General features: G+C 36.2%; 1 protein-coding gene and 1 pseudogene across 2 annotated transcripts; both read right to left on the bottom strand.

Annotated features, from left to right (window-relative positions):
• Window positions 1–4,920: 4,920 nt before the first annotated feature.
• LOC145636704 ((S)-8-oxocitronellyl enol synthase ISY1 pseudogene) lies at window positions 4,921–7,876 on the bottom strand (annotated as a pseudogene).
• LOC145635884 (uncharacterized) lies at window positions 5,926–13,727 on the bottom strand. Of its 2 annotated transcripts, none has more exons than XM_081687254.1 (3): window positions 11,026–13,727; window positions 10,848–10,946; window positions 5,926–6,060 (listed from the first exon to the last, which is right to left on the bottom strand). In XM_081687254.1, the coding sequence occupies exon 1, from the start codon at window positions 13,667–13,669 to the stop codon at window positions 11,168–11,170; it is 2,502 nt and encodes an 833-aa protein (XP_081543380.1). In that variant the 5' UTR covers window positions 13,670–13,727; the 3' UTR covers window positions 5,926–6,060; window positions 10,848–10,946; window positions 11,026–11,167. The 2 variants fall into 2 exon arrangements, with proteins under 2 accessions (XP_081543380.1, XP_081543379.1); XM_081687253.1 differs by lacking the exon at window positions 5,926–6,060 and adding an exon at window positions 9,665–10,752.
• Window positions 13,728–15,934: the final 2,207 nt, after the last annotated feature.

Below are 15,934 nucleotides of genomic sequence, written 5' to 3'. Positions count from 1 at the left end.
ACGAGGGTCACTAGGAAAATCCCAATATATGTTATAGTTGGATACTCTATATTGTCTCGCTTTACAACTTAATTTCAATTCTTTAATGTAGTTTGGTTAAATAACGACAATGATAATTTGTTAATTGAATAACATCCTTAAGAAATTTTGATTAATTTTCATTATCATTAGTGTTTGAATTTCGTGCACAATGCTCATCAAAAGGAAGATAGCGAGTGTATTTCAATAATAACACTCTATCAAACGACACTAAGGTAGCAAATCATTAATTGATTTTCTTGCCTTCATCGTATGGTAAATGGTACGGCAATGACTATGACAAGTTGGTGGCTCAAATTAAGTCAAAATCGATATTGTACTTTTCAAAGAGAATTACCATGAAAGGGAAGATTAAGAAAGGGTAGAGTGTGTTGTTCCATGATAAAGGATGCAAACTTAATTTAGAGGAAAGAGTCTAAATCAAGATGCTGAATTGTGTTTAGCAACATGGCGTAGATGTTGTGATGGTGACAATTAGGAATTTAGGATGCACGAGCTCGGGAATGTATATAATACAAAACGAATACAATATAAGTTAGTATAGACTATAGAATTAAGAAGAGATATGGGTACGATGCATTAGAGCAACTCCAGTGGTTGCTTTTAGGAACTAGCTTGCAATTTTAATAATTTTCAAGCTAATAGCCAAACCATTGGAGAGTAGTTTAATAATTAGCTTGGCCAAGCTAATGCCTAGCAAATTAGCTTAGCTAAGCTAATTAGCTTAGAAATTAATTGTCTCTAATAAAAAACTAATTATTTAAAAAATAAAGTTGAAAAATCTAAATGCTAATTAGCTTAACTATTGTGGCATAAATTAGCTAGAAGGAAGAATAACTTTGCAATCCTAGGTGGCATGACAAGCTAATTTGGCAATTAGCTTGCCGTTGGAGTTGCTCTTATAAACATAAATTATACTGTATTATATAAAATAAGGAAATTTAATAGCTGATAATTAACTTTACAAATCATTAAAAATAGTATTAAAAAATCCAAAAAAAACGTAAATATAGGCAAATAATATACAACCTCCGTTACAGGTTATGTGTAACGATTAGACATTTTTCCTCTCTGCTTTACGTCACATCGTTGCACATAACCTTTAACGGAGGTAGTATGTTCAATATACATCGTTGGTGCGAAGAGGCAATGTAAGGAGGATATCAATAAGCTAGTGATGAGAGAGGGATAGAGATCCGTTAGTAAAAAGAATAAACAAAAAAAAGAGGTATAAAGTCTTCAAAAAAAGTGTAAATCCTATCTCTGTTATATATTATTCGCAACGATTTGACATAAAGTAGAGAAGAAAAATATCTAATCATTGCAAATAATATATACTAGTAATAGAGGTAGTACAAGAAATTTTATACAGTATATGTGTAACGTGGTGTATCCAATAATAAATAAAATGCATTAAGGTAAGACAAATTTTGTGTTCATGTGTCAGAATGTGTTAAAAGACTGGACAATGTTTTTTTCGTGTGTCTGACACATATTTAAGTGTGTCTCTTGCATGTCGTTGTTAGAAAATGTTAATGTAGTCAAATACAACAGTTGGATGATGTGTCTGTATTTTATAAGTGACACCGGGAGGGCAAGACAATGAACAAGTCATCCTAAGAGCTTGTTTGGTTGCAATGGGCCCATGGTAATTTGCAAATCATGGGAAATTATTTCCCTCTTCAAATTCCTATTGTTTGGTTGGCATTAATAAGGAAATTTAGTCACCTAGAGAGAGGTGGGTAAATGAATTCCCATATTATGTAGTCGGAAATTTGAAATTCCTAGAAATTTCTATTTCTTCCACTTTGCACTTTTTATTGGTTAACCAAACAAGTGAAACAACACTCCAAAATTACATTCTTTAGGAATTTTGAGTAACTACATAAATTTGGTGAAATTAAAAAAGGGCTAAGATTCCTAACGCTTGCTCAAAACTGAGGCTCTATTGCTTGATATTGGGTTACTAATTTAAGTAATCTTAGTAGATCCACTTTTATGTGGATTCTAAAATCTTCCTCTTTGGAGCTGTTTGCAAGGTTTGGGCCACAAATAAGGATACTAGGCAAGTAAAACATCTAAAGTCCTCAAACAACGGCCCAAATAGTATGTTTTTTTGGTGTTCTACCGGGTTCACCCTTTGGGCTAATCCGGATTCGGGGATCAATTCTGGGTGGTTAGGTTTCAGTCCCCTCCCGATTGTTGTTGCAGGGGATCGAACACGAGTCCTCCCTACCAAGTGTAGTCTCAATCACTACTACACCAACAACCAATTGGTACGACCCAAATAGTATGTTAATCATCTACAGACGTTATGAACTTTTGAGGTTTAGGAGGTTCATAGTCCGACCTATGTTAAGTCTTTAATCAATCCTAAAGTACTTGTATTAGACATTTATAATCGCCGGAGAAGCAAATTGAATGTAGAGCAACTTCCCTGCGATTTAATGGCCCGATAAACACGCTGATGACCCCTTATGAATACTGTAGTGCTGAAAGGACAAGCCGAAAAGTCGAATCAAGTGAAGTAAAAATAGTTGGTGTCACCCTTTTTAGACATGTTTTTTCTCACACACGAAACAAGGCCCCTAAAAATCTGGGGCCCATAATTTAAAAAAATAAAAATTATAACCTTATATACTCACCTTCTTCCTTGTAAAAGACTACCATTTTCAAAGTAAAACCTAAAATTCATCTTTGATTATGAATATATAATTAAAGATTTTGCTTCAAAAAATATTAGAAGGATGACACTTTTTAAATAAAAAGTTTTTTTTTTTTGATGTTTTATTGAATTACTATTAAACTTATACTTATAGTATGAATATTTTAGCTCTATCATAATTGTAGTACTGTACTTGAAAATAAAAAAACATTTTATAATAATAATATTTTGGGAAATTCTCTTTGGTAGACCTCTAATAATAAACATTCTCAGTGATAAAATGCAAAAAAAGTTAATATCCTTGGTAAACTATGTTTTAAAAAGTTAAGTCAATGGTAACATTTAGCAAGATAATTAGCATTTTAAGCATAACTATGGTTAACCATGGTTAAGAACCACCACCCCGCCACCACCACCTCTATCCCTCCCCTGCACGCAGCCCCCCTCCCCTACCGCCTGAAAACTGCCGGCGTCCCTTTCCCCCTAACCAATCAGCGCACAGCCTCCTCCCCTACCGCCGACTTCATCCCCCCTCCCCTTTCCCCTACCCTTGACACCACCAGCCCCCACCCACACCCTTTCCCGAAACCCTAAATCCCCACTGGCGACACCTTTTGCTTCAACAAACATCAAATTAATTTCAATTACTTGTAATTCACATAATTTCTTATTCAATTGTGAGGAATTAGGATTTCGATTACCAGAAATTCACAAATTTAGTTCGATTTTTTTCATCGTTTTCAATAGTGGTGAGGTGCGAGAAAGGAGAGAAGATGGGGAAGGGTGGTCGAAGGGGTTGGGTACTTGGGGTGTCGGGGTGGGGGTTGGGTGTTGGGGTTGGGTACTTGGGGTGTCAGGGTAGGCGATAAAGGTTGCCGGCGGGAATGGGAAAGTTAGGGAATAGGGGCTGGGGGAGGGGAGCTGCGACCAGAGGAGGGGGAGGGGGAGAGGGAATGGTGGCAGGATGGTGGTGGCAGGGTGGTGATTTTTATTTTTTATTTTTTAATTAATTTTAGAATGGGGGTATTTTAGGCATCACAACTTTTTTTTTACTTAGAATGGTTAACCATGGTTAGGAAATGCCTAATTACATTGATTAAGGTTACCATTGACTTAACTTTTTAAAACATAGTTTACCAAGGATATTAACTTTTTTTGCATTTTACCACTGAGAATGTTTATTATTAGAGGTCTACCGAAGAGAATTTCCCTAATATTTTTAACCTTATAAAATAGTCCTCTAAAAATTAAAGGGTCCAATTTTAATAGTTAGGATAGGGCCACCAAATTGTCGGAGACGACCTTGGTTGGTATTTCCTTGACATCTTCCAACAAAAGAGTAACCAGATTGTAAGAAAATGTAAAAACTGTGAGTGATTGAATACCTAGATTCAAAAACCATCATAACTCGTACATACAGCCATAGCCTTAGTATGTGATGCCTATAATAATGTTTTGTTTACTAAATTAGCAAATTATCATAGGTTAACTCTGCAAAGAACCACGGAGAATATAAAAAAGACTATAATGTTGCTTGAAGAAAAAAAATGTTGATATATTTACAAAAATGCCATTAGATAAACAAGTTTATCATGAAGATGAATGGAGGCTTCCTCAAAAAAAAAAAAAAAAAAAAAAAACTATAATTTTACTTTCAGAAAAATAAATGTAATGACTAAAATATTATATTCTCTTACCATATGATGTTATTACTAGTTTAAAATCAAATTTGAAAAATCATATCAAATCAAAACAAACCATTAAAATTCACATTAGATTATACCAACATACCAGATCTTATCAAACTCGAAAACTAAAATAAAATAAAATTAGATTATAGATCATAGCCTAAATCTAAATTTATATGGTCTGACTTTAACAAAGGGGTTTTTGATACATAAAAGTTCAAACTTGAGACATGGTACAAAAAGAAGACTAGTCTTTGTACTCTAAATTGCAAAAAAATAATAAAAATGATTAAAAAATAAAATAAAATAAAGATGTGCCATTAACGTGTGATTTGATGATTATCAAAGAAAGTGGGATTCCATTATCATAAATGATCTGGTCTATGGCTGGCTTTTGGCTAAGTTGAGGGCACAACCTAACTTGTAGACCAATTCATAGTTGACGCATCAAAACAATTCCACTGAATTCAAATGACAATCTGCTTCAGCTACCATTAGCAGCAGCAGCAGCAGCAACAACCTAACAGATTAAGGAATTATCTTGTACTTTCTTGTCATGTAGATCCAAAAACGAAATGAATCTGCAGTGTTTCTGGAACCCCCAAATCCGAACTTCCTGCTTTTCTCCATACCCCGATTAATATAATCGTCTGATACAGTCTGACATCTGAGGACAGAATCGACATACCACCAAGTCCCAACCTCCTCGAATCTAGTAGGAAGCAGATCCTTCTCTTGTACAATCTGATCCCATACAGGACCTTTCTCCCTCATCATTTCTTCAAGAGTAGTAGAATCTTCTTCAAATTCCACGGTTTCTAATTCAAATTCGTCAGCCAAAATCTTCCACAGATCTTTCCACTTGAACACATCCCCATTGCTACAGTTGAATGCTTGCCTCTTGCCTTCGAGATGAAGTGACGCCCATATTTGCTGCTCAGCCACTAAATCCGCATCTGCAGCCTCTGAGTAACCATCCCAGGCTGCCTGGTTGCCTGGAAACTTTAAGGGTTGTCCTTCATGCTTGCATATAGTGGCATAAATACAGAGCGAACCAATTATGTTCCTAGTACTGTAAGGAGAAAACCCATGCATAACAGCAGGTCGATGGACTGACCACGTCAGATTCTCCTTTGCCTGCACCTCCTCAGCCAATATATCCTCCATAGCATAATAACTATCGGTAGTATCTTCCCTGGGCAACTCCTCAACAAATTGAGGTTCATTTTGAATTTCAGCCGATGAGTCCAAAGAGGGTAGGGCATATTTCTGACCTGTTTGAAGACAGATATGCTGCAAATTTGGCGCATTAGGTATGACCGCATTAAGAACATTACGCAGCATTCTGCCGTTCTCTTCGTAAGTTTCCTCTTCAGTGGATTTGGTAACCCATCCAACGTAGAATACATGAGTTACATCACTCAGATGTGAAAGTTTAGCTTGGGTAGCTTCAGAATCAACCATATCACATTGGATATATTGAACATGGTTGTGGTGAAACTGCCATTCAGGTTGACGCCTTCGCCCAACACCATAGACCTTCCACCGGCCACCGGGTGTACTAGATAGCTGAAGGATATCTGCAAGACTATTACCAGAGATGCCAGTCACGCCAACTACAAGTGCTACATTATGGTATTTTGATGGAATATCTCCACTCTCTATTCTCTGCAAAGACCAGACAAACACAAATAAAAGATTTAGAGGTGCAACATAAAGCAAACATGTACTAAAATGAATTGAAATTTTAAACAAACACTGAAAAGATCGAAAATAAGGCGACATACATGTAAAGCGGAACCAATAGCTCCTAGCCACCACCAATTCATGGAGCAAATTCAATAGCAGAAAACCCTGAAATTATATGAGAGAACACGGAGACAGAGAATAAGACAATGAAGGGAAAAAAGCAAAGAGAGGGATATAAAACAGGGGTCCTGAGGCAGCTGTTGACTAGGTGTATTATCATAAACAAAATTATAAAAAAAATCCATATACAACCCTTCACGGCTCTGTTTCATAATAGTCAGCATTCATGTCATAAGTATTAGAAAAATTACTTGAACCAGTTCATACTTAAAACTAACAAGCAAAAGAATATCATACAGAAGGCAAACCCTCATCAAGAGATTTAATGACAAAATGAACTGCACATCTCTGTTACTTGGACTCGGATGAAGTGTCCAATTAGACACGGGTGTCCAAGTATCGGACTCGCCCATTTTCTTGAAAAAAATTGTGTTTTAGTTAAAAATAAACTGTCCAAGTGTCAGTGTCGGTGTCCGGCACGAGTCGTGTCGACACGGACACGTGAGGTAGGTAAATGAAAGAGTCCGAGTAACATAGCTGCACATTGTTATATTACTTCGTACTTCATATCTAACAATTTAGCTACACAACACCCTATTGATATGATTATAGCTGCAAATTAAAAGTCCGTATGTAATATCCTGTGTTTTTAATACCCATTCCATACCAAATTATTCGCATCATCATAACTTTTATCGCTATTCACATATACTATTTTGACCATAATATTTATGTTAATACAAATATATACTAGTAAGTATTTATTATAATAGGTGAGGAGTAGAATGTAAGAATGTAAGATACTTTTGAATTCTTCATAACACTATATTCACAATTAAATAATTAACGGCCAAAGTAATGCATTTGTAGATAAACATGTCTAATCAAAATGATACAAATAATTTGGAATAAAGTTGTTGTATCTAAATTAAAATCTTGAAGAATTCAACCATCAGGTATTTCCAAATGGTAGAAAGAGAATTTTAGACTGAAAATTCCCCAATCTATGACATTTTATATCCCCCTTTTTCTTTTTACAGGGTATGTAATTAAATTAATAAAGAGGAAGGAATATTATACTACCATTTGACATTCCATTTTCAGGTATTTATGTTACCAGCAAATTAGAAGCAGTGAAGCAATGTATACGTTTCATTTCAAGACATGAATGTCAACTCACAATAATTAGTGAAGACAAAGCATGTGATTACTTGTTCAATTCATTTTATTCCCCTAATTAAAGAATATTCACAACTAGGGAAAGATAATCACACTTTATCATTCAGCCATGTTAGAACATTTTTAAAATTATTATTAGACATCCCTTATAATTTAAATATAAATAATAGAAAAAACCGATTTAAAATGCAGATTATACCAGAGAAACACATCCATCAGTGAAGAATGGTTAATCCTTCTCCCATTATGAAGAAATAGGGGGCATTATAAAGCTGTTTTAATAAACAGTATTAAAGAAAAGTACTAAGAGAAGCAGCAAAATGTCTTCAAAAGTGAATAAGGTAAACATTTATATGTGAAAAGAACATTAAATCCAATGGAAAAAAGCCTTAAAATGCATGGCCATCATAGTTAGTCTCCGAATCCGGATTCTCTAATTCTTTGATCCATCTTAGTAGAATTAGTTTATATAACAGACCTCAGCTCTTTTCCCCATGTATCAGCCACCTTAATGCTCCTTGCTAACTAAACTGCACAACATGCTGCTTGAAGCCCCCTTTGCTACACTTGAATCGAAAAAAAATCCAGACTCTAATCTTAACTAAGCAAAGATATCGGTTCCCCCTCAAATGCCAAAGTAAGATAATATCAAATCTGTTGCCAAATTAAAGTCTGAGGCAGGACAAGAGCATGCGTATCAACTTAAATAGAAATATAGAGAACCACATCCTCAACAAAGATATTGACATTTTTAGTAGGCATACAGACAATGAGCCTGAGCATAGACTTCCCCACGAGCAAACTTTTGTCATCAACTTCAGAACTTAAAATCCATCATGAGACAGCTTAGCAGATTTTTTGACAAATACTTGTTCAAACTTCAAACCTTGCCGACGTGGCCACCTTGGTGAAACTCCCATCAGCATTCTTAAATTGAACAAAGAGATTGCATTAAGCCCATCACCTCTGCAACAGAATCCTATAATATTCCTAAACCTCAATAGGCGAATGCCTGATAGCTAGGATGAATCGTACTAATTTCATTGACACTACCATCTTCAATGACAGAGTACAGGATTCACTTCAAAGTCATACTTGCTTTAGCGAATTTAAAGAAGATTAATTAAGGTGATGTCTGAGGAAAGATGTTCAAGATATGGACATTAAATTCAAAAGAGTGAGAATTCCAGAGAGTATGGAGAGTTCTGGAGGTGACACATATTCTTTGCCATTTGATTGATCAGGCCTGGCTTGTCTAGGTCAAAGCAGGTTAGGCTCCATAGATATTTCCCCATTGTAGCACAATATCTGGCTTGTTTCCCCAGCTCTTCATCACTGAGCCCTAGAGATCCAAAAGATCTTTCTCTCATACCACTAAACTCTGCTAATTCATCAAAAGGCTCAATGTGACTTTGAGGTCACAATATTATTTCTCAGTTGCAATTCTGGCCTTAATTAACATCCTTTAGGGAAAGAGGCAACCACAAGGACCTTGAAAATTGACACTGATCATATTAGACTCACATTGGGGTCTTGTCTAATTTCTTGGCATGACAAATGACCATAGACTATTTTTTGGTCCTAGATGATCCGCCTATGATGCCAAAAAAGAAAAAGAAAATGCCAAATAATCTTACAAAATAGTTAGGGAGATATTTGACACCAGCTTATCTACCATGAATCGATATCAAAATTTGGTTAGCATGATTATCAAAGCTGTGTAGATCACTTTATTTTATTATTTTAGGGTTTATAATATTGTTACTTGCATGGCTATTTGATTACTAAACTTTGTCAATAAGTGAATCAATCACAAGTAAGGGCATGTCAGTGCACGCCATATCAAATCTATGCAACTGCCCTTGAATAAAAGATTGTATTTCAATCACAGCTATGGCCTTGGAGTCATCCCTAAGAGATCAAGGGGAAAATAATAGCTTGGATGGGTCCTTAATTGTCCCTTTGGTGTCCCTAAATTATTATCCCCTTATGGTATAAATAATAATAGGCTCTTTGTGCTTCTCTATGAATCCAATTTGGTTCCCATCTACATCTCTTTAGTTTCAAACCTTAATTCTCCTTACAAACAAGCTTACCATAGCCTAATAATAAGGGGAGCTTTAGCTCGTGGTAGATTGGAATGCTTATATAAACAATGCTAACTTCTTTACAAACTTAGGTCCAATGAAACTGACAAAAGTTAAATTTGTTGATACCTATTCCCTGATAAGAAATAACCATGGAAAGAGGAACATATCAACTAACAACTTCAATGCAATAACACAAGATAAGCCTATCTCAAAAACCACTAAAATCTATAAAATAAGGGTTCTTAAGCAAAGCCAACACCAAGTAAAACTAGGATTAAGATGTAGCCACAAAGATTACAAAGTAGCAATCACAAAGATATCGAATAATCACCAAGGTTAAGGAGAGAGAAAATCTCATTGATTTCAAAATTAAGCAAAATATTATTCAAAACAACAAGCTTAACCCTATATATAGGGAAATACAAACAAACCTAGAGTTCCTAAATTGCATCCTTTGGATTACAAAATGAATGGCCAAGATTAAAGCTAGCTAAATAAGAAGGAAATAATTTCATCCGCCCGAAATAGGGGGTGGAGCGGCCGCTCCTTGCGTATGCCAAAAACTTGAACCGACGACCAAAGGAGCAGGCAATCCATTTGGAGGAGTGGGCGCTCCAAGCAACTGGCTGAACAACTCAAATTCAAACGTTCATAGCTTCTTTTTTCTTATTAAAATTGGGCGTATGACCTGTCGTTGGAAAGCTCTTGGATTCTACTTTAATCTCCAATTTGGATTGCTTGAAAATTCCTAGTAGTTAAGAAGATATGGCTAATTGAATTTAAGTTATCCATTTTTGACCAAGTACAAGCATTTCCTTTTCATCCTTGTTTCCATGCTTACATCTTCAACCATCAATTGTAAAATTAAGACACAAGGATCACTTTTATTAACACCTAAGCCACATTATAAGATAGAGAATCTATCCAAAAAGTAGATTGGAGCCTTAAATGCCACTAATGGATCATATAGTCGTACCTCATACTATCCGTAGGTTTCAACGATACTCTTGCATCATTCCCTGTTTTTCGTTGGGTTCCTTTTCTGAAGTTAGGATGTTGTGTTTGATATGGCAAAGGCCTAAGGGTACCTGAGATAAGATTTTGGTTCTCACCCATGCAGTATTACTTTGAAAGAATCTCACATAATAATGTAGAAAGTGGGAAAAAAATGGATATAATGATTGGCTGTGTTATATGGAGAGAATAACGTGTGTTCTATGTAAGTACATTCTCTTGTAAAAGCTTTTAAGTAGCTCAACACAGTCTGGCATCGTGCACGGTTCTGCAGCGAATTACATGTTTATGTTTTATTATTTTTCACATATAACAGCATTGGCACAAGAATTTCAAATGGGAATAGATGATGAACATACATACCAGGTTAGAAGGCACATATGCAGAGCTGCAGTCCAAGAATTCCACTCTAGATCATAGAAAGAGTAACAAAAGGTCTCTTAAATTGACTTTTGCATCCACCTGAAATACTAGTGTTCAGATTCACTAAAAAAAAAATATAACAAGCCTGTATAAAATAGCATATACTAGAAGAGGATACCTTAGGAACAGCAGAAGCTAAAATTTTTATCTGCAATCCAATGAAAAAAGTCAGCCTCTTGTCCAACTGATCTTATGACTAGCGCCAAAACTTACAAACATTTAAGCCTCTCAAACACCAGGACATCAGAAGGTTGACGAGCTTATTTATAATATCTACCCCTTATTCGATCCAATAACCTTAATTCTTCATCCCTTGAAAGATAAGGATCAAGTTTGCGAAGGTTATTTACGAACATAGCAGCCCCATCTGGACGATTAAACTTACAGAAAAAATCGACTACGGAATTGTATGTGTTTGAGTTAGGTCTACAATTATGGTTGATCATACAGCGAATCTTATCAATGGCCTCCAGAAACATATCATTTGCAGCATAATATGCAATGAAAATATTGTAAGTAATTACATCAGGAATAATCCCAGAGCTCCTCATCTCAGAATAAATTCTAGAAGCATCTCTCAATCGACCATTTTTGCAATAAGCATATATAACAGTATTATATGAAATGATATCAGGCTGCAGTCCATTACTAGCAATTTCTTTCAGAATTTCTTCTGCTCTAAGAAACGATCCAGACCGGCTATACATGTACATCAGAGAATTATACGTTATCAAGCTAGGAGTAAACTGACTCTCCTTCATGAAATCCAAAATTTCATTTACTTTTTTGACCATCTGTCGGCGGCCATATATAGATAACAGGGAATTCAAAGTTGTTATATCCATAGAATAGCCTCTCCTCCTCAACTCCTGAAAAGCACGTTCCGTTTCCACTAAAAGGCCAGTTTTGCTATTGACAAGAACTAACGTTTTCAGTAGCACAGGATGAAGTGTAATTTCCCCAGAATACACCTCTTCTGCAAGAGTGCACATACGTTTAGTTTGCTTTCCATTAGCATAAGCATGAAGCAAACAAGAGTAGCTTAGCTCATTAGGCTTACACTGACCACTTTTCATTTCAGTAAGTACATTTTCAGATTCTTCCCAAAGACCACCTCGAGCTAATGCTGCCAAAATAGCATTGTAGGTTGAAAGATCTGGCATGACACCAGTTTCCAGCATCATCTTATAAACAGACAACGATTGTTTAAAGGAGCCACATCGACTGTAAGCACTTATTAAGGTGTTGAAAGTATCCCGCTCTGGTATAATATCTGCCTTCTTCATCTCACTGAACAGACTAGAGACTTCAGTATCCATTCCATTCTGTCCAAATACGGCCAAAAGCGAGTTCCAAGTGACAATATCAGGGGAACAATTGCAATTCTTCATGTCCTCAAATGTCCGCATCATTTCCGAAAACCTCTTGCGATTACCATGCATTTTAATTAGGGCGTTAAAGGTGCAAATATTGGGTTTGCAACCTGCATTTCTCATCTCCTCGAAGACCTTCATTGCACATTCATCTTTACCAGCCTTCTCAAAACCAGAAAAGAGAGTAGTGTAAGTAAAAACATCAGGTTTTATCCCTTTCTTAACCATCTGAGCTTTAATCACCATAGCCTCTTCCAATAAACCACCCCTCACATAAGCAGAAATCAAGGAATTAAAAGTCACATCACTCGGTGCATATCCACGAATCTCCATCTCCCGCAAAACCCCCATTGCTTCTTCAGGACGCCGAGACTTTCCATAAACATCCAGCAAGACATTGTAAGTGACATTATCAGGCACAAAACCAGCTAACTTCATCTCCTCAAAAACTTCAGCTGCCTCCTCATACAAAGACCCACGACGACAACAACTTATAAGTGTATTATAAGTATACAAATCAGGAGCGATTCCATCACGCTTCATATTGTCTATAACTTTAGCAACTGTAATCCAAGGCATACCCATCTTTCCATAAACATTCAAAATCACATTATAAGTAACCAAAGTAGGTTTACACCCAACATCCTCCATTTTTTTAAAAATGGTCACTGCCTCCCTATATCGTCCATTACTAGCATACGTGCTTACCATTGCAGTATAAGCATAAACATCAATGTCAAAACCATCCTTATCTAGCTCATTAAACAAGCAAGCCGCAATCGATACACGGCCTTCCTTACCAAGAATACTAATCATAGCAGCAACAACAGGCCCATCTAACAAATTTTGATAATCATTCCTACTACGAACCCAATTAAACACCCTGAAAGCCAAATCACACTTACCCAAAAACCCTAAACCCTTAATTATCCCCAAAATGTCAGCATTCACAGACCCCAAACCAAGAATACCCACTTCCTGATTTTCACTAATTCCTTGATTTTCAAACAATCTATTCAAAATACAGCCTAAATTAGATGAATGTAAATCAGTACCGATAAGAATTTGAAAAATTTGCTGACCTTGAGGGGATAGACCATGATGAGTCCAGGGTTTACCCTTGTTAGGGTCCCGGTGTTTACCGAGGCGGCGATGCCGTCTAGGAAGACGAAGAAGAGATGGGTTTAAGGCACTGCTATTGCGATGACGGGTGTTCACAAAGTTTGAGTCATGGGGTTGTTTAATGATGGGTTTAAGGGGAGCAGAGGATGGTGATTGTGGCAGAACTGATGGTGGGGGTGGTGGTGAGGAGAGAGAAAGGTGGCGGTGGTTGGGTGTATTAGGAAAAGGAGCAGCTGGAAGAAGTGGTATAGCTAGTTTTTCTGCCATGGTTGGAGGAGAGAGAGAGAGAGAGATAGGGAGGGAGAGAAGGCGGGAAGAGAGAGTGTTGCAGGATAAGTAGAGGTGTTAGACTGTTAGACTTGTCTTGGACCGTTTATAATTTAGATAAGTTGCAAATCATTATCGTAAGTTTTAGAGGAGTAAAGTATAAGATTAGTCATTTATGTTACAGGTTTTAGAGTGACTATATGATTTCATAAGCCGATTTTTGAAATTAATGGTAGTTGAAATGAAAACTTTTGTATACACTAAGGGCTATTCTCACACGATTATTTTCAATTCAACTCAGTTCATTTCACCTCTAATAAGTTCAGTTCCGTTCAGTTCATTTTAGTTCAGTTCCGCTCAGTTCATTTTAGTTCAGTTCAGTTCAGTTCAGTTCAACTCTAATAAGTTCAGTTCAGTTCAGTTAAGTTTAGTTCAGCTCCTAATTTCCTTCTTTTATAAAATATTCATTCCATTTCGGTTCAGTTTAATTCAACTCATTCACTCAATGCGAATAGGCCCTCAATCTATTTTAAGGAAGAGGGAAGTTCATTGCTTAATTAATAATAATCCAACAGTACAAGTTCAAACATAATCCTACTAACCAAACAATAACACAAGTTTGTCCTCCATACCCAAACTACGAGGAAATACAAGTTCATCAGGCCAAGAGATAAACTCATCCAATCAGGGGTTATTTTAGTCTTTTCAACTATTTAGTTGGGGGTAAATGTGTAACTATAGCGAGATATTCCTCAAACGGCTGAATGACAAGGCGAAATGTTAATTAACGTTGGGGTTGGTCAATAACGTAACCTCCATTTGTATTTCGTGAATCACTTTCCTTTTTCAAACCCTAAATTGGAGAAATTCCCCAAATATATTCTCCGAGCAATATCCAAATTTGAACTCAAGTAAAAGTCAAAATTCAATTCCTCCCAGCAATTCACATAAGTTATACTGCCTCGAAATTCAATTCCTTTGAGCAATTCAAATAAGTCGAACAACACTCGTAATTGAGTTGCTCCGAGCAATCCCCATGTAAGTTCTGTCTAACTTGTGTCTTTAATGGTTATCATGGAGAATGGGTAATTGAAACGAATGCGTTTTTATTGAAGTTGTTGTGGTTGTTACTGTATGTGCCGTCCGATTTTTATTTTCTTAGAGGATCATCTTCTTCTCTAGAATATGGTATGTGTTACGATGAAGATCTAGATGAGAATTTAGGAGTAAGATAATTTTTTTTTCTAATTTTTAAGGAATAAAATTTGGGTAACTACGTTACTTACCTCCGTCTCAAATGTCCAAAGTCATGTCGGTAGTTTCTCACAGTTGAAGTTTGTACTTTGCATTATTATAAAATTTATCCTAATCGACCATGGCCCACAAAAGTGGACTAATTTACAAATATTTGTCAATTAGCCTGATCCACATAAGTAATTAGGTTATCATTCAAGTTTTGACAGGGAACACCAAGCACAAGAACAAATTTAGGTGCTGCGGCTATCAATGATGTTGTTCTCATAGACATTCCTAGCACAGTTTGGGACAAATAACTCCCCCTCCCCCCGCTCCAGCTATTCTAGTACTCCTCCAAGCCCTGTCCACATTTAGCTTTATTAAGCCATTTGTTGGCCTCTTCCATTTTGCTTTATTGCCTCGTTCCATTGGTTTTTTTTTCTTGTACCCTGAAAGGCATTTAAAGTCGCAACCAAGTCCACCATAAAGTTGTTAAAATGAGTAATAGGATGGAGCAAAGAAAGCTGAAAAATAGCCTGGTTCCTTACTCTCCAAATATGCCACAACGCTACTACAAAAATAGTTTTTTAGTTACCACTCAAACGTAGATTATAGTTGATCCAATCAACCCAATCCATATTGTATAAAGTGTTATAAATGATTCTATATCCAACTTATTCCCTTGCAAAATTCTAAAGCACAAATTTTTTGAGTTAATGCAATCACAATAATTATGGAGATGGCTTTCATTAGAGAGATTGCATCTTGTACAAATAGGCTAGGGTTGAAATTGGAGATACTTAAGTTAAGAATAAAGGCAATAGGTAAGATTTGGTGGATAGCATTCCAAAGCAACATTTTATTATTATAGGGGGCTTTGATACTCCATATTTTTTTCCAACTTACATTAGGAAAAGAAGGGTGAGAGTGAAAATTGAAGCATATATGATAGGCAGATTTGATCGAAAATTGGTCGTTTAATTCTTTCCCCTAACGAATCGAATCCTTAACACAAGCAACAGTAGAGAG

The sequence above is a fragment of the Chenopodium album genome, chromosome 6, assembly GCF_948465745.1.
Source record: "Chenopodium album chromosome 6, dcCheAlbu1.1, whole genome shotgun sequence".
Classification (NCBI taxonomy): Eukaryota; Viridiplantae; Streptophyta; class Magnoliopsida; order Caryophyllales; family Amaranthaceae; genus Chenopodium; species Chenopodium album.
Note: the sequence above shows the minus strand (reverse complement) of the source record. Positions and strands in the feature narration are given on the sequence as shown.